This window comes from Convolutriloba macropyga, chromosome 15 (assembly GCF_964194025.1).
Source record: "Convolutriloba macropyga chromosome 15, txConMacr16.3, whole genome shotgun sequence".
NCBI lineage: Eukaryota > Metazoa > Xenacoelomorpha > Acoela > Convolutidae > Convolutriloba > Convolutriloba macropyga.
In genome coordinates, this window is record NC_134482.1 from 32,644,805 (window position 1) to 32,670,770 (window position 25,966).

The 25,966-nt window shown below is 36.4% G+C and overlaps 1 protein-coding gene across 1 annotated transcript; it reads left to right on the plus strand.

Moving 5' to 3' along the window:
- The first annotated feature begins 691 nt into the window (after positions 1-691).
- On the plus strand, positions 692-23,430 carry LOC142354721 (uncharacterized). Its single transcript, XM_075407096.1, has 8 exons — positions 692-1,011; positions 11,260-11,371; positions 11,686-11,812; positions 14,666-14,762; positions 16,537-16,710; positions 18,487-18,660; positions 22,428-22,513; positions 23,054-23,430. The coding sequence occupies exons 1-8, from the start codon at positions 727-729 to the stop codon at positions 23,223-23,225; spliced, it is 1,227 nt and encodes a 408-aa protein (XP_075263211.1). The 5' UTR covers positions 692-726; the 3' UTR covers positions 23,226-23,430.
- Positions 23,431-25,966: the final 2,536 nt, after the last annotated feature.

The following is a 25,966-nucleotide window of genomic DNA, read 5'->3' on the forward strand; positions in this document are numbered from 1 at the left end:
CAGGATAACTAAAATGCATATATGGTATTTTACTTATATTTTTTCTCCGATCCCACGATTGCTTCAATGTACTCACAAAAAAGTTTATGATTTGTGCAAAACTTCCTCAATGTTTTTGTTTCTATTTCTGTTCAATTTATTGATGTTTCTTCAGTAATATTTAACAATAAACCTTCTGTGTCTGTTTATTCAATGCAATCAATCAATGCTTTTGGTCTTTAGTGAGGTTTAAAGTGAGCAAAGGTTTGGTGCCAACTGAGGACATTTCGGGTTAAATTCGCTCATTTTTTGCCATTTTTTCGAGGCAATTGTTTCAAGCTTCCAAATGTACTATTGATTTAGATTACAATTTCTTGAACTGTTGTGGACATTTGGGAATGGCCTAATTTTAGTAGCTAGAAAAGCTTATTAATTGAGACCAATCTCGATCATCGCTTTTCCTAAAAGTTCATCTGTTCAATCTTTACTTTTGATGCTGAAAAAAATCTGAATTGCACTAAACATGGGAGGTTCAAACGTTTTCTGGATGAAACAGGACCAAATGCTGGATCGGCGGTGGTTCTCAGAACGTTAAACCAGGCATAGCGCGAAATATATCCCAGTTTTTTTGAACACCAGTTTGACTCGAAGTGAAAATCAGCTGCCCTTTTATGCTTGCCGCCGATTTTCTGAACGGCTGAGAACTCCTGAAGATACTGAGATGTCCTTGTTTTCCAGAATTGAGAGATGGACTCTGACACTGTAATATCAGATCAAGTGACCTTGTTTGACCCCAACGCCACAAACACTGACAACCCATCACCCCGAGGTCCCCCAGTGACGTCATCAAATGGTCTCCACGTTTCTTTTAATGTTCACGATGACGAGGGACTCTCAACTCCCCCAGAGGTGATTGACATTGACACTGTGACTCCTTCTTCGACTGTTATTCCCAGCAACGACGAAGATGGTCTTCCAGATGACACGACAGTTGTAGCGCAGGGACCCAAGATTGAATCAACTACTACGCGAGTACGTTCATTCGATGTTAATAGAATTTCGCTTTAAGACCTCTCACGTTGAGGTGTCTTCAAATATAATACTCCAACAATTATGCCCAAACAGTGTGTAAACCAATAGATAAAGTTTTCAATGTAAGTAATGAAAAATGCATTAATTTCTCCTTGACCTGGTGGATTTGCAGAATGGAGAAAATGTTCTTTTATCAATGCAATCAATTTTTAAAAACTGACGTATTTTAGATACTTCTTTAGCTGGTAAAATGAGATTTTAACTAGACTTCTAGACTTGATAACAATTCATGGATACAGGACATTCGATTGATGTATGTGGTAATAACAAGACAAACCTTCGCTAAAAATCGATATCTGATTATGGGGCGCTTTTTATGTGGAAGCCATCTTGTGAGAAGAAATATGCATGATCAAAAAACTTTGATGCAAACTCCGAGCCAAATGAATGCAAACTGCTCCGATTGTAGCAACAAGTTGCCCTAAAATTCGGGTAAACTTAATCGTTGCCTCGAAGTTATCGAGTTTCAACAAAATTAGGAGAGAAATGAACAGAAGATCCTATAAAACTGATAGTTGCACCGGAACATTACCAAAACCAATCAAAATTTTCCTGCTCTAGGTTTTTTGCCATCATCTTGAGCGAATAAACTGCTCAGTTTTTACAATGATAACAGTAGAAACGATTGCAATTTCTGTATGCCGTAAAAGTGGTGTGGATCCTAACTTAGATTGATAATTTTTTACGTTTGGGGGGGGGGGGGGTTACTTGTGAAGTGATTTCTGCATTCCATGCTTCATTCATATCCATCTCCTCTGCGAATATATACTTTGTTACAGCCGGCGCAACATCTTTTTAATCGCCGCGAAGCAATAGCGGCTATTATTGGGGACATCGTGTTTTTTTTTACAATTGAAAGAATTTGAATTATTTTGGGGCGCTGTCTTTAAGATCTGTTCACACATTTTCATGATTTTTGAAGTCAAATTGGAGTAGTGATTTTGGTCACGCCAAAACAGGAAGTGGAGCAAAAATGTGAGTGGTTTGTGGTGTGAATTTTTTTCACTCTATTTCAAAAGTAGAGTGGGGAAACCGTGTTTAAACAAAAAGTTCGGTTTCTCGCTAGTGGTTCTTTGTTCACATGCGGCAATGCCACTTTGATCTTTACTGTTTTTTGATTTTTTGGATCGGATTTTCTAAATGGTTTTCCCAATCGATAGTTCTATTCTGCGCCTAGTTCTTTGTTTGAAACAAATTTCCCTTTTGTGCTAGTGGTTGTTGTTCACATGCGCTACTTTGACATGGATTTTCTATTTTTTATAGCCGCCTCAGATTCTCAGGCGGCTATTCTAGTGCTCCTATTTTTTTACTTCGTGGTACTAACAATTTTCCTGATCTTAGTGCATAGCTTGTTCAACATTTCGCGTGAAATCTTTGACTTCTCTAGGCTAGTTTCACTCTTCGCTCATTCTGCTCAAAGTGCTTTTAGACAGCAGTTGCGCATCAAAGCAATGCAAAAGGAAGAGAGTCATTTTTAAAAGAAAATCAGAAAGAGAAGCGGGATAAACCCATAAAGCCCAATTTAAGATGCCCGTTACTCGAACTTTGTTGTTATAAGTCTTAGTTATCATCTATAATGATTATTGGTATGGAGTTCGGTATCACTTTGGTGTGTAGTGGCTGAATATATCGTAAATAGCTGTCATCAAATTGCAAAGGATTAATACTGATGTTAACATCAATTTGTTAATTCAAATACGTGAAAGATAACTAACGTGATTTAGATAAATGGGATGCATGCTTATATGACCGTCATATTTTCTCATTTTAGGTCAGTTTTCTTTGTAAAAAATTATACGAAATAAACCTAACCCCTTTTCACGATAGCCAAATAAATGCAAACTGCTCCGATTGTAGCAAGAAATTGCCCTAAAATTCGGGTTAACTTAATCGTTGCCTCGAAGTTGTCGAGTTTCAACAAAATTAGGAGAGAAATGAACAGAAGATCCTATAAAACTGATAGTCGCACCGGGACTTTGCCAAAACCAATGAAAATTTTCCTGCTCCAGGTTTTTTGCCATCATCTTGAGCGAATAAACTGCTCAGTTTTTACAATGATAACAGTAGAAACCATTGCATTTTCTGTATGCCGTAAAAGTGGCGCGGATCCTAACTTAGATTGATAGTTTTTTACGTTTTTTTTGGGTGGGGGGGTTACTTGTGAAGTGATCTCTGCAATCTTTGCTTGATTCATATCCATGTCCTCTGCAAATTTATGCTTTGTTACAGCTGGCGCGACATCTTTTTAATCCCCGCGAAGCGATAGCGGCTATTATTGGGGAAATCGTGTTTTTTTTTACAATTGAAAGAATTTGAATTATTTTGGGGCGCTGTCTTTAAGATCTGTTCACACATTTTCATGATTTTTGAAGTCAAACTGGAGTAGTGATGTTGGTCACGCCAAAACAGGAATTGGAGCAAAAAAGTGAGTGGTTTGTGGCGTGAATTTTTTTCACTCTATTTCAAAAGTAGAGTGGGGAAACCGTGTTTAAACAAAAGTTCGGTTTCTCGCTAGTGGTTCTTTGTTCACATGCGGCAATGTCACTTTGATCTTTACTGTTTTTTGATTTTTTGGATCGGATTTTCTAAATGGTTTTCCCAATCCATAGTTCTATTCTGCGCCTAGTTCTTTGTTTGAAACAAATTTCCCTTTCGTGCTAGTGGTTGTTGTTCACATGCGCTACTTTGACATGGATTTTCTATTTTTTATAGCCGCCTCAGATTCTCAGGCGGCTATTCTTGTGCTCCTATTTTTTTTACTTCGTCCTTCTAACAATTTTCCTTATCTTAGTGCATAGCTTGTTCTACATTTTGCTTGAAATCTTTGACTTCTCTAGGCTAGTTTCACTCTTCGCTCATTCTGCTCAAAGTGCTTTTAGACAGCAGTTGCGCATCAAAGCAATGCAAAAGGAACAGAGTCATTTTTAAAAGAAAATCAGAAAGAGAAGCGGGATAAACCCTTAAAGCCCAATTTAAGATGCCCTTTACTCGAACTTTGTTGTTATAAGTCTTAGTTATCATCTATAATGATTATTGGTATGGAGTTCGGTATCACTTTGGTGTGTAGTGGCTGAATATATCGTAAATAGCTGTCATCAATTTGCAAAGGATTAATACTGATGTTAACATCAATTTGTTAATTCAAATACGTGAAAGATAACTAACGTGATTTAGATAAATGGGATGCATGCTTATATGCCCGTCATATTTTCTCATTTTAGGTCAGTTTTCTTTGTAAAAAATTATACGAAGTAAACCTAACCCCCTTTTCACGATAGCCAAATAAATGCAAACTGCTCCGATTGTAGCAAGAAATTGCCCTAAAATTCGGGTTAACTTAATCGTTGCCTCGAAGTTGTCGAGTTTCAACAAAATTAGGAGAGAAATGAACAGAAGATCCTATAAAACTGATAGTCGCACCGGGACTTTGCCAAAACCAATGAAAATTTTCCTGCTCCAGGTTTTTTGCCATCATCTTGAGCGAATAAACTGCTCAGTTTTTACAATGATAACAGTAGAAATCATTGCAATTTCTGTATGCCGTAAAAGTGGCGCGGATCCTAACTTAGATTGATAATTTTTTACGTTTTTTTTGGGTGGGGGGGGGGGGGGGTTACTTGTGAAGTGATCTCTGCAATCCATGCTTGATTCATATCCATCTCCTCTGCGAATTTATGCTTTGTTACAGCCGGCGCAACATCTTTTTAATCGCCGCGAAGCGATAGCGGCTATTATTGGGGAAATCGTGTTTTTTTTACAATTGAAAGAATTTGAGTTATTTTGGGGCGCTGTCTTTAAGATCTGTTCACACATTTTCATGATTTTTGAAGTCAAACTCGAGTAGTGATGTTGGTCACGCCAAAACAGGAATTGGAGCAAAAAAGTGAGTGGTTTGTGGCGTTAATTTTTTTCACTCTATTTCAAAAGTAGAGTGGGGAAACCGTGTTTAAACAAAAGTTCGGTTTCTCGCTAGTGGTTCTTTGTTCACATGCGGCAATGTCACTTTGATCTTTACTGTTTTTTGATTTTTTGGATCGGATTTTCTAAATGGTTTTCCCAATCCATAGTTCTATTCTGCGCCTAGTTCTTTGTTTGAAACAAATTTCCCTTTCGTGCTAGTGGTTGTTGTTCACATGCGCTGCTTTGACATGGATTTTCTATTTTTTATAGCCGCCTCAGCTTCCCAGGTGGCTATTATAGTGATCCTATTTTTTTTACTTCGTCGTACTAAAGTTTTTTCTTTAGCTTAGTGCATAGCTTGTTTAACATTTTGCGTGAAATCTTTCTGACTTCTCTAGGCTAGTTTGACTCTTCGCTCATTCTGCTCAAAGTGCTTTTAGACAGCAGTTGCGCATCAAAGCAATGCAAAAGGAACAGGGTCATTTTCAAAAGGAAATCAGAAAGAGAAGCCGGATAAACCCATAAAGCCCAATTTTAGATGCCCGTTACTCGAACTTTGTTGTTATAAGTCTTAGTTATCATCTATAATGATTATTGGTATGGAGTTCGGTATCACTTTGGTGTGTAGTGGCTGAATATATCGTAAATAGCTGTCATCAAATTGCAAAGGATTAATACTGATGTTAACATCAATTTGTTCATTCAAATACGTGAAAGATAACTAAGTGATTTAGATAAATGGGATGCATGCTTATATGTCCGTCACATTTTCTCATCTTAGGTCAGTTTTCTTTGTAAAAAATTATACGAAATAAACCTAACCCCTTTTCACGATAGCCAAATAAATGCAAACTGCTCCGATTGTAGCAAGAAATTGCCCTAAATTCGGGTAAACTTAATCGTTGCCTCAAAGTTGTCGAGTTTCAACAAAATTAGGAGAGAAATGAACAGAAGATCCTATAAAACTGATAGTCGCACCGGAACTTTACCAAAACCAATCAAAATTTTCCTGCTCTAGGTTTTTTGCCATCATCTTGAGCGAATAAACTGCCCATTTTTTACAATGATAACAGTAGAAACGATTGCAATTTCTGTATGCCCTAAAAGTGGTGTGGATCCTAACTTAGATTGATAATTTTTTACGTTTTTTTTTGGGGGGGGGGGGGGTTACTTGGATATGAATAAAGCATGGATTGCAGAGATCACTTCACAAGTAACCCCCCCCCCCCAAAAAAAACGTAAAAAATTATCAATCTAAGTTAGGATCCACACCACTTTTAGGGCATACAGAAATTGCAATCGTTTCTACTGTTATCATTGTAAAAAATGGGCAGTTTATTCATATCCATCTCCTCTGCGAATTTATGCTTTGTTACAGCCGGCGCAACATCTTTTTAATCGCCGCCAAGCGATAGCGGCTATTATCGGGGACATCGTGTTTTTTTTTACAATTGAAAGAATTTGAATTATATTGGGGCGCTGTCTTTAAGATCTGTTCGCACATTTTCATGATTTTTGAAGTCAAATTGGAGTAGTGATTTTGGTCACGCCAAAACAGGAAGTGGAGCAAAAATGTGAGTGGTTTGTGGCGTGAATTTTTTTCACTCTATTTCAAAAGTAGAGTGGGGAAACTGTGTTTAAACAAAAGTTCGGTTTCTCGCTAGTGTTTCTTTGTTCACATGCGGCGATGTCACTTTGATCTTTACTGTTTTTTGAATTTTTGGATCAGATTTCTAAAGGTTTTCCCAATCCATTGATCTATTCTGCGCCTAGTTCTTAGAAACAAATTTCCCTTTCGTGCTAGTGGTTGTTGTTAACATGCGCTACTTTGACATGGATTTTCTATTTTTTATAGCCGCCTCAGCTTCTCAGGCGGCTATTCTTGTGCTCCTTTTTTTACTTCGTCGTACTAAAGTTTGTTTCCTTACCTTAGTGCATTGCTTGTTCAACATTTTGCGTGAAATCTTTCTGACTTCCCTAGGCTCATTTCACTCTTCGCTCATTCTGCTCAAAGTGCTTTTAGACAGCATTTGCGCATCAAAGCAATGCAAAAGGAACAGAGTCAGTTTCAAAAGGAAATCAGAAAGAAAAGCAGGATAAACCCCATAAAGCCCAGTTTAAGATGCCCGTTACTCGAACTTTGTTGTTATGTCTTAGTTATCATCTCTAATGATTATTGGTATGGAGTTCGGTATCACTTTGGTGTGTAGTGGCTGACTATATCGTAAATTGCTGTCATCAGAATGCAAAAGAATAATACTGATGTTAACATCAATATGTTAATTCAAATACGTGAAAGATAACTAAGTGATTTAGATAAATGGGATGCATGCTTATATGCCCGTCACATTTTCTCATTTTAGGTCAGTTTTCTTTGTGATAAACTATACGAAATAAATCTAACCCCTTTGCACGATAGCCAAATGAATGTAAACTGCTCTGATTGTAGCAACAAGTTGCCCTAAATTTCGGGTAAACTTAATCGTTGCCTCATAGAAGTTGTCATGATTCAACAAAATTAGGAGAGAAATGAACAGAAGATCCTATAAAACTGATAGTCGCACTGGAACTTTACTAAAACCAATCAATTTTTTCCTGCTCCAGATTTTTTGTCATCATCTTTAGCGAACAAACTGCTCAGTTTGTACAATGGTAACAGTAGAATGGATTGCAGTTTCTGTATGCCGTAAAAGTAGTGTTGGTCCTAACTTGATATTTTTTTACTTTTGGGGGTAGGGGTTACTTGTGAAGTGATCTCTGCAGTCCATGCTTGATTCATATCCATCTCCTCTGCAAATTTATACTTTGTAACAGCCGGCGCAACATCTTTTTAATCGCCGCGAAGCGAAAGCGGCTATTATTGGGGACATCGTGTTTCTTTTACAATTGAAAGAGTTTGAATTGTATTGGGGCGCTGTCTTTAAGATCTGTTGACACATTTTCATGATTTTTGAAGTCCAATTGGAGTAGTGATTTTGGTCATGCCAAAAGAGGAAGTGGAGCAAAAAAGTGAGTGGTTTGTGGCGTGAATTTTTTTTTTCACTCGATTTCTAAAGTAGAGTGAGGAAACTGTGTTTGAACAAAAGTTCGGTTTCTCGCTAGTGGTTTTTTGTTCACATGTGGCAATGTCACTTTGCTCTTTACTTTTTTTGAATTTTCGGGTCGGATTTTCTCAATGGTTTTCCCCATCCATAGTTGTTTTCTGCGCCTAGGTTTTTGTTTGAAACAAATTTCCCTTTCGTGCTAGTGGTTGTTGTTCACATGCGCTACTTTGACATAGATTTTCTATTTTTTATAGCCGCCTCAGCTTCTCAGGCGGCTATTATAGTGCTCCTATTTTTTTACTTCGTCGTACTAAAGTTTTCTTAACCTTAGTGCATTGCTTGTTCAACATTTTGCGTGAAATCTTTCTGACTTCTCTAGGCTAGTTTCACTCTTCGCTCATTCTTCTCAAAGTGCTTTTAGACAACAGTTGCGCATCAAAGCAATGCAAAAGGAACAGAGTCAGTTTCAAAAGGAAATCGGAGAGAGAAGCGGGATAAACCCATAAAGCCCAGTTTAAGATGCCCGTTACTCGAACTTTGTTGTTATAAGTCTTAGTTTTCATCTCTAATGATTTTTGGTATGGATGCTAGCTCCTGTATCGTCTCACTATAAAACAGGATTGCCTCACTATACTAGCTCGTGTATCATCTCACTATCTTCAACAACAAAATGACATCAAAATAGTTCCCACTTTAAATTAGTTTTCTTCTAAAAATCTTTTTTCGTTATTTTTTTCTTCTTGCGATCCGAATTGTGGTTATGGGAATCAACGGAGGCTATTTTTCGGCAATCTGCCAGCTGCGGTTTTATTCTGATTTTTTGGCCGTTCTAGGTCATAGTCCGTTCTAGGTCTATTTTTTTGTTCAGTCAATAAAAATTCTTTGAATTGTATGTCAGGACTTGTCCTGCCATGTTTTTTACAATTCGAAGAAATTGAATTGTATTGGGGCGCTGTCTTTTTAAAATCTGTTCACAAATTTTCATGATTTTTGATTTTTGAAGTCAAATTGGAGTAGTGATTTTGGGAACGCCGAAAAAGGAAGCGGAGCGAAAAAGCGACTGGTTTTGCGACGTGAAATGTTTTTGCTCTAAATTTAAAATAAGAGTGAGAAAACGGTCTTTGACCAAAAAATCACTTTCTCGCTAGTGGTTTTTTGTTCATATGCGGCAATTTCACTTTGATTTTTACTGTTTTTTCGATTTTTTGGAACGAGTTTTTTTTCTAAATGATTATCCCAATCCATTCATAGTCCGTTCTAGGTCTAGTTTTCTGTTTAGTCAATGAAAATTCTTTGAATTGTACGTCAGGACTTGTCTTATTTTTTTAATTTGTCGTCTCCATCAATGATTTTTGCGACCATTGACTTCTTCAATTTCTGTGACTTGACCCTTTGCGTGTGTGTGAGACGTCATTTTTTCTGCTTTTAGGTCAATTGCATGACTTTTCTCACTAAAAAATGACCTCAGCTCACTTAATCAACTTTAATTTTCATGAGCATTTTTTAGTTAAAGATCAATAGTGTGCATCTAAGTAGTGCCAAACGTATATGCCCTAATTCTTGATTATTAGTCTCTGGTCAAAGGGCTGATGGTCAATCTGTGTATCTTATTTCTTTAGTTGTTTTAATTCCCTGTAAGGCCACAGGCGTCTATCGCGGCTATTTTCGGCAATCTGCCGGCTGTTCTTAACTTATTTTTGAAAACGAGGACTGTCGATTGTCAATCTCTGCTGGCACTCAAGATGATGGTGTCCCCAGATATGAGCTTTTGTCAAGTAATAGAGATCCAGGAAGTGTATAATGCTTATGTAAGGATGCTGAAAAATCATTTGAATCAAGTCAAAATTCATTTGTTCTACAGTTGCTGTTTAAATAAAATTCTGTGTTAAGAGAAAATAAAATCGGGTATCTTTTATCTCGCTGGAATGTTGTTCTGGACCTCGAATTTTAGTTTTTAAGACCCGAGACCGTGTTTTCAATCAAGTAAACAAATACATGAAGATTCAAGATGAATAATACTTCTGGCGTGTGATAAGTCGTGAACCAGGCTGATACACTGAGCAAGAAAAGTTTTTAGGGCAAATGGAGGCCCTAGTCAAAATCAGTGCTGGGAAAGTCTTATGGCAAGTCTAGGTATCAGTACTGATTCAGAGCTATGATCTCACATTTTAGACTTGTCGGTCTTGTGCAAGTCTTGGCAGAGACTTGGGAAGTCTAAATCCAAGTCTTGACTCGTTTTTGCCTTACGATTTTGACCCGTGTAGTTAATGGCATTTCAAGAACTTAAAATTTAGAAAATTTGTCAAAACAGCTAAAACGGCCGAAAAAGGGTGCAGAAACATCTGAAGTACTCTCAAATTGGTAGAATCTGGACCAAATAGACCTCGGGGAGCTGAATTTACTGTTTGGTCTTTACCTGGCTTCATTTTAAGCAACTTGGGAAACAGGCCAAAAATTAATGCAAAAATCGTGGCATGGTGCCCTATTTTCTGGAATTCAAAATTTTCGCACAAATTTTTGAAAAGTTGGCCTTAACTTGTTTTGACCAAAACTTGTTAGACTTGCCCAGTACTGATTATCAAAAGACTTGCATTTAGGCTTGTCCAGTACTGAATATATCGTAAATAGCTGTCATCAAATACAAAGGATTAATACTGATGTTAACATTAATATGTTAATTCAAATACGTGAAAGATAACTAAGTGATTTAGATAAATGGGATGGATGCTTATATGCCCGTCACATTTTCTCATTTTAGGTCAGTTTTCTTTGTGAAAAACTAAACGTAATAAAACCCCTTTGCACTATTTTGAGTTCGTACTTCTTGACAAAATTCTGCAGGTTGCTTAAAACTTTGTTGCTAGATTTATTTTAGATAAACTTTAATTAATAAACCTTAAAAATTTAATAAACCTTAAGACCCAATTCAAGAGGGTAATTTTCTTAGGAGCCATGATATGGCTATGTGCAAATCTCATATTTGTCTTCTTAATCCCCCATTAGTGACGCCATGGATTATTATGCAATTAAGTATCATTAATATTCTGGCTAGCTGACTCTAATATGTTGACACTAAGTTCAAAATCATACTTCGTGGAAAATAATGCCGGATTTTTCCAATTTTTGAGTTTGAGCTGCCTTTTTTTCTGTCTGTTTTTGCGCGCTTAAAACATGAGTAGTGAAAATTTGAGTGAACGTAAAGTTGAGTCAAGGCGCTTCGAATTTTTTCAGAATTTTTTTTCAGGGCGCTTCGACTGTAGACAGTGGCAGTAAGGGTAACAACATGGATGAGTCGTTCTGGGATGACGTGAATCAGCTTCTGCAATGTCACGGATTGCAGAGACTCAATCCAAAAGGTGTATCTATCTCATCCTTCATCCTTCTCTCATTCTGAACTAATACGATATAGCAAAATACAAAACTATTTTGTTCTTTCCCATTATAGCGCCCCCCAATAAATTATAGCCCCCCTTTATGGTATAATTACCATGATGGGGAGGGGCTATAGGTTATCTGACCATTAAGCTGCGGCGGGGGGGGGGGGGCTTTAATTGGAAAGACCGAACTATTTAATGGAGAAAAGGTCAAACTCCGCTTCAAAACCGTTCTGCTTTTTTTAACCTAATTTCTCTACCCAACTGACAGCAATCGAACTAGTCTTGTTGTTTAGAGATGGCATGTTTGCCTGCAAGTGGAGGTGGTTTCACAGTTAAAAATATCATCACTCAGCTGATTAAAGACAATGACAGAAGACAGGCCATTATTCAGGACCTCCTGAACAGCAACTCTGCAATCAAGTTAGCTAGACCTCAAGCACATTGTAAGGCGTCAATCGTCGTGTCATTGAGATTAGCACCGTTTTGATAATAGAAAGCAATCACTTGTTTATCTAGGTCTCTTTTCAATATCTAAATGTATCCATATGACCTTGTCATCTATGCTTTCTACGTATACCGTTGTTCATCAAGTCATCGTGATTAATTTAATGGATTGCATAGCCCGGATATTAACGCCATCGAGAAGTTATCAAAGACGGAGACCAACCTAAGATGTTGTATATTTTTGGGATGGCGATAACAATCTTGTAATGTTTTTAATCAATTTTCGTTGCGTAACTTGCTCCTATTGCCGATTAGCCTCTTCTCTGGCCCTCTCATCATATAGCGAGGTTGGCGTAGAAAAAGGGGAGGCATAAACTCGTAGTCTAACGACGATTATTGATAGTAGAATGAGTAGTCAAGTCTTTAGGGATAGAAGGTTTCTTTAGAGTTCAAGGCTTCTGGGTCCTTCTTTTACGGTCTATGATCAGTTTTTCTGGATATTAGTTACATTTACAAATGTTCGGCCAGATGCAATTCTACGTATAGTTGACTTTGGTAACAAAGTAAAACGAGAGTCCATTTATAGCGGCTTGGATCCAGCGGTCTGCAAAAAGCCTGAATAAAGAGTGGCTTAATTGGCTTTTTACAGGATACGAATCAAGAGACCGTCGAGTTCTGTTAAATGATTCTTTCAGGGTCGCTTTGACAAATCAATCGTATTTTACCAAAAAAGATCATCGAAGACTCCCTCGTTCTGCCCAAGTTTCATGCAACCAGTGATTACCGTATTTTGAGTCTGAGAGTGCGTTTGCTAACGGAATTTGTTTGTTAAATGCAATGTTTTTCCAACATTTTTTCAAAATGGGGAATGTATGCGAGGCTGGCCTTTTTTCTTCAGTCAGTTTTTCACTTTTTGTTTACGCATCGTATTAAAAATCGCGTTGAATTTTGAGATAAAAACAAGTAAAATGGAGATTTGCCACCAGTAATTCTTTACACTTTCAAGCCAAAAAGATCAACAATTTAAACTATTGGACAGGCAATTTTCAAAAATAATTGGTTTTATTTTGGTTGAAACTATGTGAACCATGTTTTCTCTGTATCAAAAAGATCTTTTGGAAAATCGAAAACTTCGGGCTATTTAGATCTCTCAAAATAGAAAAAATCAACTTTGAAAATGTAAAACTGAAATTAGAAAAATTTGTTTTTTTTTCTAAATTCTAGAGTTGTTTTTGCAAGAAATGGAAATTAGAACTGAATTGAATTCTTTTTATTACATTAGAACTAAACAATTCAGTATTTTTAAAACACCGGTGACTTAAGAAAAACGGTTCCATGAAATAAACATGAATTCAACCAAATTCATTGTTGAAAAGTAAAGTGGGAAATATTTTCTTATTAATAGCCGCACAGCGATAGCTGGGGCTATTGTTGGCCTTCTCTTGGTTTTTTTTATTTCGTCGTCACGATTTTTGTTACGACCATATGACGTCACAACCACTTCAAATCTGCTTTTTGTTCATTCGTTCATGCAATTTCAACTGAAGTGCGTGTGTGACGTCATTTTTCGCTTTTAGTGGAGCGAGTTTTTTGTTCATTCGCGTGATTAAATTTTTGGTCACACGTGACTTACCTCACTCTCAAAAATGACTTCCTCACTTTGAAATTGACTTTTACTTTAATTCAAAGAGATAAGGTCAAATGGGTGTGTGTCACTCTAACTGAAGGTTATTTGAGAGCAGCTAATAGAGGCAGCAAAAACTTATACAGATTTTTAATCAAAATATAACATATCAGTTTTCAATGGAAAGACGGTTTTTTTGGTCTGTCTTTTTTACTGTTTTTTTAGACTGCAGATCTACGAAGCTATTGCGGCTATTTTCTGGCAATCTGCCAGCTAATTTCTTTTATTATTTGTCTTCTTAATTTTGTCAGAGCAGATCGTTCGAATTAATCTACCACTGTATAATGAAATACGGAAGAGTTTGAGAATTAGAGAGTTTATGGAATGCCAGGTAGAAAAATTTAATATAAAATGTTCATAATTTTTTTTGAAAATCATAAAAAAATTATTCAATTATCTATTTTGAAATTGCTCTTCGAACTGATCTTTTCCTGTCACTAGGCGTTTCTGTTACTTGATAAATATAATATTTTATTGATTGTGTGATTGTGAAAACAAAGATTGTTTCGAACGAGAACTTTCTCTTCTTCGGTTCACCTCAACGTTATTATGATTTCCTTTTTCTTTAAAAATGCTCTTACAAAAAAGAGTGAAAAGGGCAAAACGTATAAATTACTTAGAACAAGATTTCAATGAGGCTGCTGAATGAAAACCTTTAACTACAGCTTTTGACGTTCCTTAAAGTGCTAATCTGTCAGAAATATTATAAAATTAGAAAAATTACTTTGTATTTGCTACCAAATTTGGTTTTAAATATTTTCACAACCGAAATTGTGTTTATTCAATCTAGCTGAGCTAGTAACATATAACATATCTGCAAGATTTTGAAACGCGAATAGGCCGATTATGCTCATGAAATTTCAAAAATTGACTAATTAGAAAATTTAAAAAAAAAATGCATCAAATCGTTGTGTCAATCTTACCATTACCGATACAATTGCCTCAATAGGGTCCAAACCTAAATTTCTTGAAAGAAAACAAGCAAGACTTTAGTGAACAGTGACGAACGTTTAGTTAAGATCAGATGCCGTCTTGTTTCTTATGTTTAAAGATGTCACCCTTCGGTTTGTGACTCGGTTTCATATTCTTGATATTGCAATTAATAATACTTTGTTTGCGTTTCCTCTGACATTTGCTGTATTTAGAGAGGAATTGACGAAGCAGAAGGAAGTGAGTCTAAGAAGCCAGAAGACAATCAAAGACATGGAGGCTATGCTCACTCGGCAGAAGAACAAAATTAAGGTATCGCTAATAATGCTACAACCAGGGTGGACCACAATATAAAGAATCTTTTTATAGCTGCGAAGCTGTAAGCTGAGCGTAGATATATTGCGGTGCTCTTGGTTTTTTACAATTCAAAGAATTTGAATTGTATTGGGGCGCTGTCTTTTTACGACTCGAAGAGGAGTATTGGAGAAGTCTTTTTTTTAAATCAATTTTTGGAGTGATTTTTGAAGCGGGAAATGAGACGCGTGAAAAAATTTGGAGTGATTTTGGTGCTGAATAAAAATGAAGAGCGGAGCGAAAAGAGAGTGGTTTTTGTTCATACCGCTGTTTTTGAGAGAGCAAAAAATTGATGTGTGAAAAAATTTTTTCTAAGTGAGCAAAATTTTTTGTTCACGTGCGGCTTTTAAAAGCAGTTTTTTGGCAAGTTTTTCCAGTTTTTTGGTTTTGTTTCAAGATAATCATTAATTAGTGAAGGCACGTTTTGTTTGATGAGTAGTTGGATGGCGTTAAATAGATTTTCACTTCGAGTCGTTTCCGGAATTCTTCCGGCTTGTTTTTTAAGATCTGTTCACACATTTTCATGATTTTTGAAGTCAAATTGGAGTAGTGATTTTGGTCACGCCGAAACAGGAAGTGGAGCGAAAAAGCGAGTGGTTTTGCGGCGTGAATTTTTTTCGCTCTAATTTTAAAGTGGAGTGAAAAAATGTTGTTTGAACAAAACTTCGGTTCTCGGTAGTGGTTTTTTTGTTCACATGCGGCAATTTCACTCTGATTTTTACTGTTTTTTTCGATTTTTTGGATTGGATTATTTTCTAAATGGTTTTCCTAATCCATTCACAGCTCATTCTAGGCCTAGTTTTTTTTGTTTGTATTGAATTCTCATTTGTCGCTAGTGGTTTTTTTGTTCACATGCGGCATTTTTACATTGTTTTTTTGTTTTTTTTTCTTATTTTGATCTGATTCTTTTAAAATGGTTTTCTCAATTCATTCATAGTCCATTCTAGGTCTAGTTTTTCTGTTTAGTCAATGAAAATTCTTTGAATTGTACGTCAGGACTTGTCCTGCTATGTTTTTTTTTTTGTTTCGTCGTCTGACGCTCTTTTTCGTTTTACATTTTTTCACACAGCAACGCTGAAAAAGTCAAATTTTCTGAATGACTTCTTCCTCTCACTAACGGCATTTGCGCGCGTGACGTCATTTCTCACTCGCTTTAGCAAAAGTTTTTAGGTTATTTGCGTGATTAGATTTTGATGATACGTGACTTACCTCACTCAATAAAGTGACATTTGCACTTTATAACTTAAGTTTAATTTGAATTTGTTTAAGGTCAAAGGAACTCATATGTGCAGTAAAGGTCCCTAATAAGAGGCTTCTATGGAATGAATTTTAACAACCTTTATTGATTTATCGCTAAATGTTTTTTAGCCTAGTTTTTTGAGCGGCGTCGATTTTTTTCCAATTTAGATCTGTATCTGTTTCTATCTGTATTATATGGCACGCAGGTCTATTCTTTCGCAGCTATTCCGGCAATCTGCAGGCTATGTTTTATATAGAAACGATGCCTTAAAAAGGTACTATAATGAATATTACTTTCGTGAAAGACATTTCGTGGACAGTATTACAGCCCCCCCCCCCAGCATAGTGGTCTTTGCTATTATAGCCCCCCCCGCTTAGTGGGCACGGAACGGTGAGCCCACCAATTACCGACCCAAAAATGAAAAAATTGTGGCAGAAAAGAGGTTTTGAATGGTTGTTTGAAAAACATAGCATAGTGTTCATTTGTGATTAGGAGGTGGAAGACTCTCGAGTGGGAGACATGCAGGGACTTAGTGACAAGTTGTACACTCTGAGGGAAGAACACCACGAGCTAAGGAACAAAAGTCACAAGTTAGAGACCATGAACAAACATCTGAGAGTGGAGGTGGACAGAGCACACAAACAGATTTCAACTGCCATGAAAAAGGTACCACTCCGGATCTATTCTGTTTTGCCCCCCCCCCTCCACCACACCAACCAGTGTTTTAGGTCCCCCGTTACAAAGTCTATGTTATATAGCACGTTACTATGAAAAAAATAGCACGTGCGCCTGGGGGGGGCGTAAAAGCCCACTAAGTTGGGGGGGGGGAAGCAAACAGAATAGATCCCAGACTCCTATGAATTTGAGAATCTTCTATTTCTCCCAACCCAATAATAGGTTTTGGGTTGCATAGAGAACGTTACTATGGGTAAAAATAGCACGTGCGAGTAAGGGTGATAGAGGCCAAATTTCAGACGACTTACTGCTGGAGAACGAAAATGAATTCTTCTATTGATAAGTCTTTGCTGAACTTGACTGGTATTTTTTTTGCATTTCGCGGGACGTTCCTCGTTCGGCAACCCGAAAGTCAGCCGGTTGAAATATCATTTATTATAGCTGCGAAGCTGTAAGCTGAGCGAAGCTATATTGCGGTGCTCTTGATTTTTTACAATTCAAAGAATTTGAATTGTATTGGGGCGCTGTCTTTTTTTTTAAGATCTGTTCACACTTTTTCATGATTTTTGAAGTCAAATTGGAGTAGTGATTTTGGTCACGCCGAAACAGGAAATGGAGCGAAAAAGCGAGTGGTTTTGCAGCGTGAATTTTTTTCGCTCTAATTTTAAAGTAGAGTGAGAAGACGGTGTTTGAACAAAAATTCGGTTTCTCAGTAGTGGTTTTTTGTTCACATGCGGCAATTTCACTCTGATTTTTACTGTTTTTTTCGATTTTTTGGATAGGATTTTTTTCTAAATGGTTTTCCCAATCAATTCACAGCTCATTCTAGGCCTAGTTTTTTTGTTTGAATTAAATTTTCATTTCTCGCTAGTGGTTTTTTGTTCACATGCGGCATTTTGACATTGATTTTCTGTTTTTCTTATTTTTTTGTTCTGATTTTTTTAAAAATGGTTTTCTCAATTCTTTCATAGTCCACTCTAGGTCTAGTTTTTCTGTTTAGTCAATGAAAATTCTTTGAATTGTACGTCAGGACTTGTCCTGCTATGTTTTTTTGTTTCGTCGTCTGACGCCTTTTTTTTCGTTTTACATTTGTTCACACAGCAAAGCTGAAAAAGTCAAATTTTCTGAATGACTTCTTCCTCTCACTAACGGCATTTGCGCGCGTGACGTCATTTCTCACTCGCTTTAGCGAAAGTTTTTAGGTTATTTGCGTGATTAGATTTTGATGATACGTGACTTACCTCACTCAATAAAATGACTTTTGCACTTTATAACTTAAGTTTAATTTGAATTTGTTTAAGGTCAAAGGAACTCATATGTGCAGTAAAGGTCCCTAATAAGAGGCTTCTATGGAATGAATTTTAACAACCTTTATTGATTTATCGCTAAATGTTTTTTAGCCTAGTTTTTTGAGCGGCGTCGATTTTTTTCCAATTTAGATCTGTATCTGTTTCTATCTGTATTATATGGCACGCAGGTCTATTCTTTCGCAGCTATTCCGGCAATCTGCAGGCTATGTTTTATATAGAAACGATGCCTTAAAAAGGTACTATAATGAATATTACTTTCGTGAAAGACATTTCGTGGACAGTATTACAGCCCCCCCCCCCCAGCATAGTGGTCTTTGCTATTATAGCCCCCCCCCCGCTTAGTGGGCACGGAACGGTGAGCCCACCAATTACCGACCCAAAAATGAAAAAATTGTGGCAGAAAAGAGGTTTTGAATGGTTGTTTGAAAAACATAGCATAGTGTTCATTTGTGATTAGGAGGTGGAAGACTCTCGAGTGGGAGACATGCAGGGACTTAGTGACAAGTTGTACACTCTGAGGGAAGAACACCACGAGCTAAGGAACAAAAGTCACAAGTTAGAGACCATGAACAAACATCTGAGAGTGGAGGTGGACAGAGCACACAAACAGATTTCAACTGCCATGAAAAAGGTACCACTCCGGATCTATTCTGTTTTGCCCCCCCCCCCTCCACCACACCAACCAGTGTTTTAGGTCCCCCGTTACAAAGTCTATGTTATATAGCACGTTACTATGAAAAAAATAGCACGTGCGCCTGGGGGGGGGCGTAAAAGCCCACTAAGTTGGGGGGGGGGGGAAGCAAACAGAATAGATCCCAGACTCCTATGAATTTGAGAATCTTCTATTTCTCCCAACCCAATAATAGGTTTTGGGTTGCATAGAGAACGTTACTATGGGTAAAAATAGCACGTGCGATTAAGGGTGATAGAGGCCAAATTTCAGACGGTTTACTGCTGGAGAACGAAAATGAGTTCTTCTATTGATAAGTCTTTGCTGAACTTGACTGGTATTTTTTTTGCATTTCGCGGGATGTTCCTCGTTCGGCAACCCGAAAGTCAGCCGGTTGAAATATCATTTATTATAGCTGCGAAGCTATATTGCGGTGCTCTTGGTTTTTTACAATTCAAAGAATTTGAATTGTATTGGGGCGCTGTCTTTTTTTTAAGGTCTGTTCACACATTTTCATGATTTTTGAAGTCAAATTGGAGTAGTGATTTTGGTCACGCCGAAACAGGAAATGGAGCGAAAAAGCGAGTGGTTTTGCAGCGTGAATTTTTTTCGCTCTAATTTTAAAGTAGAGTGAGAAGACGGTGTTTGAACAAAAATTCGGTTTCTCAGTAGTGGTTTTTTGTTCACATGCGGCAATTTCACTCTGATTTTTACTGTTTTTTTCGATTTTTTGGATAGAATTTTTTTCTAAATGGTTTTCCCAATCAATTCACAGCTCATTCTAGGCCTAGTTTTTTTGTTTGAATTAAATTTTCATTTCTCGCTAGTGGTTTTTTGTTCACATGCGGCATTTTGACATTGATTTTCTGTTTATTTCTTATTTTTTTGTTCTGATTTTTTTAAAAATGGTTTTCTCAATTCTTTCATAGTCCATTCTAGGTCTAGTTTTTCTGTTTAGTCAATGAAAATTCTTTGAATTGTACGTCAGGACTTGTCCTGCTATGTTTTTTTGTTTCGTCGTCTGACGCCTTTTTTTCGTTTTACATTTGTTCACACAGCAAAGCTGAAAAAGTCAAATTTTCTGAATGACTTCTTCCTCTCACTAACGGCATTTGCGCGCGTGACGTCATTTCTCACTCGCTTTTGCAAAAGTTCTTAGGTTATTTGCGTGATTAAATTTTGATCATACGTGACTTACCTCACTCAATAAAATGACTTTTGCACTTTAAAACTTAAGTTTAATTTGAATTTGTTTAAGGTCAAAGGAACTCATTTGTGCAGTAAAGGTCCCTAATAAGAGGCTTCTGCGGAATGAATTTTAACAAGCTTTAATAATTTATCGCTGAATAATGTTTTTTTACCTAGTTTTTTGAGCGGCGTCGATTTTTTTTCAATTTGGATCTGAATCTGTTTCTATCTCTATTATACGGCACGCAGGTCTATTCTTTCGCAGCTATTCCGGCAATCTGCCGGCTATGTTTTCTAAACATTTAGTATAAAGTTAGAGTCAAAACATAAAGGTAATTTTGTGAATAAATTAATCTTCTGGTGATTTCTCTCTTCAGCTTTCAAAATGCATGTTGTACTCTTTCAAGCACTCCCGAATCGCGAGAGGTAAACCATTTGATTATAAGAATCAGTCGAAATTCTGAACATTGTAAACACAGCATATTATAGGTGGGCAGGTGAAGGGGATCTTTTTCTACCCCCGAAATCAACACAGCATCGAATACTTTATCAAATTAAATACGCAATTTGAACACTTCATGGTTTTTAATTGCTCTCAAACGAAGTTTGTAGCAATTTTATTAGACCTGTCGGTCTTTTTTTAATGCTATTTTTGGCTCGACAGATTTTTCGTCTGACGCTTTTGACTTTTCGTCCTCAAAAACGGGATAAACAGGTAGCGCCCAGCGGGCATTAAGTGATCTTAGAGCCTTTCAGCTCTGTTTAAGCTCAAAATGTTTTGGAGACTTATACTTATGATGTGAAGGGCGATTTTCACAATTCTTTTCAAGCTTTTTTGAAAATTTTTGTCATTTTTGAGTTCATTCAGACCTAGGTGTCAAGAAAGTTTCTCTCGGTTTTTATAATAGGTTACTGCATTAGTTTCTAGTGGTAATGGAATGGTTTCAACATTTTAACATCACGAATTAAAGCATTTTTTTGGCAAAACGTGCGAATTTTTTTCAATTTTTTACATTTACTTTGCAGACGCAGGGCCAGAAAACGTCCTTAAGGGTTTGATAATAAGTTACCGCATTTTTCAAGTTTTTTGAAAATTTTTGTCATTTTTTAGATTTCTCCAGCCTCAAGAGCCAAGGAACCTCCTCTAGGGTTTGATAATAAGTTACTGTATAATTTTAGATGTAATGGAATGTTTTTCAAGATTTTAACATCACGAATTTTAGCTTTTTTTTGACAAATTTTTTTTCTATTGTCACTATTCTAGTTTTTCTAGACCCAAAGGCCAGAAAACTTCTTAATAATTTGATAAGTTACTGAAAAATTTTTATTCACCATGGAATAGTCGTGAACAATTTTTAATATCACAAATTGCCGCAATTTTAAGTTTTTTTGGAAATGTTCAAGGAACCTCCTCTAAGCTTTGTAAATAGGTTACTGTATAGTTTCTAAATGTAATGGAATGCCTTTCAAGATTTCAACGCTAGGAAAGTTTTAGCATTATTTTTATAGCATTTTTACAAAACTTGCAAATTGAAAATCTCCGATAGGCAAGTTTTTTTTGGAGTTTTGTCATTTTTTAGTCATTTGGAGTTTTGTCATTTAAGGTTTCTCTAGCCTCAAGAGCCACATAACATCCTCTAGGGTTTGATTATAGGTTACTGCATAGCTTCTAGATGTGAAGGAATGTTTTTCAAGATTTAAATATCAGCAATTTTAAAAAAAATATTGCAATTTTTATGAATTGCAAGTTTTTTGAATCTGTTTGAATTTTTTATCCTTTTTTCCGCCATCAGGGTCCTAGGGACCTCCTCCCAGGTTTGATGATAAATTGCTGCGTAGTTTCTAGAGTTAATGGAATGGTTATCAATACTTTAAATACTCCAGCTTAAGAAACTTTTTAATTTTTTTCAAATGTTCGGAAAAATATTATCATGTTTCAAGTTTATGGATCTTTATGAGCCAGTGAAACTATTTAAAGCTTGAAATAGGGATGCTGGATAGACTCTTCAGACAATGAAATGGCGTTGAAGATTTCAATATCGTGAATTTTAGAAAGATTTTGTTAAAATTTTCAAATGTTTTCGAAATTTTTGAATCGTTTTGTCCTTTTCTGAGTTTAACGATTATTACTGGCCAACGAAGCTTTTGAATTCTTGCAGATGGGTCACTTAACATAATTCCAGAGACAAAAATTAGTTTTGAAAATTTTCACTTAAAAATCTGGAAGCTTGTCTTTTAAATTTTCCAATATTTTGCAAATTTTTAAAATATCAGTTTTTTATTTGATTTTTTTTACTAACAAGGCTAGAAAATTGGAAGTGACAGAGTCGAATCAAGCTAAAGCTAGCATCACTAAAACGTGGCTGGCTACTGAGGAAGCCAACCGCTCGCCGGTCGTTTGAGAGAAATTCGCCCGACGTTAGTCGGTTATGTTTAAGTCTCCGTTTTCTTAACCTTAACTGACCTGTTATATTAACCCATAACTTAGGCTATACGCTACAAGACATTTGAAAGGATTATCTCCGTTTCTTCTACTTCAGGAGGAAAAGCGGAGGTCGGACAATGAACAAGTGTTTCTTCAAGTCAAGTCTCAATGCGGAACAGGCGAGAAAGTTTCTGACAAGAAGTTAGTGTACTCATCATTAAGTTTACTTTGGAGTTTTGCTGCAAATATTCTCTTGCGAGACAGTTTCCAATTTTAGGGGTGTTTTTGTGCCTCCCTTATTAAAAATTAGGAATAGGAATCTATTCACTGCGCACGAGGACGAGAAAAGCATATAAAGAAAGAGTTTTTGCCATAAAGACAGACAGGGAAATACATAAAGGCATAAAGACAGTTTTTGATGCATTGTATACACTTGGTTTTAAGTTTGTGTTGTGTAATGTTTGCGAATGAGTCTTTGCATTCAATTAATCTCACAATAACTCTCTGACTCAGTTTTTACGCATTTATGCCGGAACGATCTTCTTTGATGCATTTGGCATCTTAAAGTAGTTTTTTTCTAAACTAGTTTTTCTTCAAATAGTAGTTAAACTTAATTGGAATATGGACACATATTTTGCGAAAACTCTGTTGATGATAATAGCTAGAATCCATGCCTTGACAATCGAAACTAGGACATTAAATTTTTCACTGTTTTGTGGCATAATAAGAATAATTTTGCAGGATTTTGGCCATGATTGACCATTACGAGGGAGCGATCGAACAGCTTAGAAACAAAGTAGCGTCTATGGTGGAGAGGCAGAAGCAACAGCAACAAAAGTCAGTATATACCTCTTATTTTGAGATGGGAATCGTTGTACAATTTTTTTTTTCAACAGTATATGTAACACTTTGAATACTGTGTTAACTAGTTTTTTGAGTGGGTTACATAGGTTGACTGTTTTTAAAAGGTTAATTGCACAGCTCAATGTTATTCGGAATCATCTAATTATGAGGCAGGTTTCATACTCTGTTACACTATGCCCGCTATGGAAAGTTCATGCTCTCTAAACAGGGCGCGGGTGGTAAAGATAAAAGTTGTTGAAGCTTGAGCTCGTGAAGGATAATCTATTTTCAAATTATAATGTTTGAAAAATAGAAGAAACAGTGAGGGTGACGTTTGTGATTGGGCGGCGCTAGTTCTCTATGGAATGCGGAGTAATGGCTTTCTCTTCCTTCTAGAGTAAGACCATTTGCCACCTTCCATTCTCTCAATGCACTCTGTGTATCTCTCGTGGTCCAAGTCCTTAGACACCAAATCCACAGCTGATTGGGACACCCACGTTGCTCTCCCGTGGTTGTAGTCTCAAACAAATCACACTATAGTTTATCTACATTCCTACTGAAGTCACTTTAAATGGCAATGAACACTACGTTTAAGAGCTCTCAAACGAAGCAATTTGGGTCCCGTTGATCTTGTTAATTGCTCTCAAACAAAGTTTGTAGCAATTATATTAGTCCTGTCGGTTTTTTTTGTGCGATTTTTCGCTTGGCCGAGTTTTCATCTGACCCATTTGACTTCGTCCTCAAGAACGGGATAAACAGGCAGCGCCAAGGGGCATTAAGTGCTCTTAGAGCCTTTCAGCTCTGTTTCAGCTCAAACTGGTTTGGAGACTTATACTTATGGTGTGAATTTGAATTTGTTTAAGGTCAAAGGAACTCATTTGTGCAGTAAAGGTCCCTAATAAGAGGCTTCTGCGGAATGAATTTTAACAAGCTTTAATAATTTATCGCTGAATAATGTTTTTTTACCTAGTTTTTTGAGCGGCGTCGATTTTTTTTCAATTTGGATCTGAATCTGTTTCTATCTCTATTATACGGCACGCAGGTCTATTCTTTCGCAGCTATTCCGGCAATCTGCCGGCTATGTTTTCTAAACATTTAGTATAAAGTTAGAGTCAAAACATAAAGGTAATTTTGTGAATAAATTAATCTTCTGGTGATTTCTCTCTTCAGCTTTCAAAATGCATGTTGTACTCTTTCAAGCACTCCCGAATCGCGAGAGGTAAACCATTTGATTATAAGAATCAGTCGAAATTCTGAACATTGTAAACACAGCATATTATAGGTGGGCAGGTGAAGGGGATCTTTTTCTACCCCCGAAATCAACACAGCATCGAATACTTTATCAAATTAAATACGCAATTTGAACACTTCATGGTTTTTAATTGCTCTCAAACGAAGTTTGTAGCAATTTTATTAGACCTGTCGGTCTTTTTTTAATGCTATTTTTGGCTCGACAGATTTTTCGTCTGACGCTTTTGACTTTTCGTCCTCAAAAACGGGATAAACAGGTAGCGCCCAGCGGGCATTAAGTGATCTTAGAGCCTTTCAGCTCTGTTTAAGCTCAAAATGTTTTGGAGACTTATACTTATGATGTGAAGGGCGATTTTCACAATTCTTTTCAAGCTTTTTTGAAAATTTTTGTCATTTTTGAGTTCATTCAGACCTAGGTGTCAAGAAAGTTTCTCTCGGTTTTTATAATAGGTTACTGCATTAGTTTCTAGTGGTAATGGAATGGTTTCAACATTTTAACATCACGAATTTAAGCATTTTTTTGGCAAAACGTGCGAATTTTTTTCAATTTTTTACATTTACTTTGCAGACGCAGGGCCAGAAAACGTCCTTAAGGGTTTGATAATAAGTTACCGCATTTTTCAAGTTTTTTGAAAATTTTTGTCATTTTTTAGATTTCTCCAGCCTCAAGAGCCAAGGAACCTCCTCTAGGGTTTGATAATAAGTTACTGTATAATTTTAGATGTAATGGAATGTTTTTCAAGATTTTAACATCACGAATTTTAGCTTTTTTTTGACAAATTTTTTTTCTATTGTCACTATTCTAGTTTTTCTAGACCCAAAGGCCAGAAAACTTCCTTAATAATTTGATAAGTTACTGAAAAATTTTTATTCACCATGGAATAGTCGTGAACAATTTTTAATATCACAAATTGCCGCAATTTTAAGTTTTTTTGGAAATGTTCAAGGAACCTCCTCTAAGCTTTGTAAATAGGTTACTGTATAGTTTCTAAATGTAATGGAATGCCTTTCAAGATTTCAACGCTAGGAAAGTTTTAGCATTATTTTTATAGCATTTTTACAAAACTTGCAAATTGAAAATCTCCGATAGGCAAGTTTTTTTTGGAGTTTTGTCATTTTTTAGTCATTTGGAGTTTTGTCATTTAAGGTTTCTCTAGCCTCAAGAGCCACATAACATCCTCTAGGGTTTGATTATAGGTTACTGCATAGCTTCTAGATGTGAAGGAATGTTTTTCAAGATTTAAATATCAGCAATTTTAAAAAAAATATTGCAATTTTTATGAATTGCAAGTTTTTTGAATCTGTTTGAATTTTTTATCCTTTTTTCCGCCATCAGGGTCCTAGGGACCTCCTCCCAGGTTTGTTGATAAATTGCTGCGTAGTTTCTAGAGTTAATGGAATGGTTATCAATACTTTAAATACTCCAGCTTAAGAAACTTTTTAATTTTTTTCAAATGTTCGGAAAAATATTATCATGTTTCAAGTTTATGGATCTTTATGAGCCAGTGAAACTATTTAAAGCTTGAAATAGGGATGCTGGATAGACTCTTCAGACAATGA

What these genes read in the sequence shown, in the direction of transcription:
- LOC142354721 (XM_075407096.1), top strand. Translation starts at nt 727, where the DNA reads ATGGACTCTGACACTGTAATATCAGATCAAGTGACCTTGTTTGACCCC. An exon ending in GCAGAGACTCAATCCAAAAG is followed by an intron (nt 11,372 to 11,685) that starts GTGTATCTATCT and finishes CTTGTTGTTTAG; the next exon opens with AGATGGCATGTTTGCCTGCA. An exon ending in GGCAGAAGAACAAAATTAAG is followed by an intron (nt 14,763 to 16,536) that starts GTATCGCTAATA and finishes ATTTGTGATTAG; the next exon opens with GAGGTGGAAGACTCTCGAGT.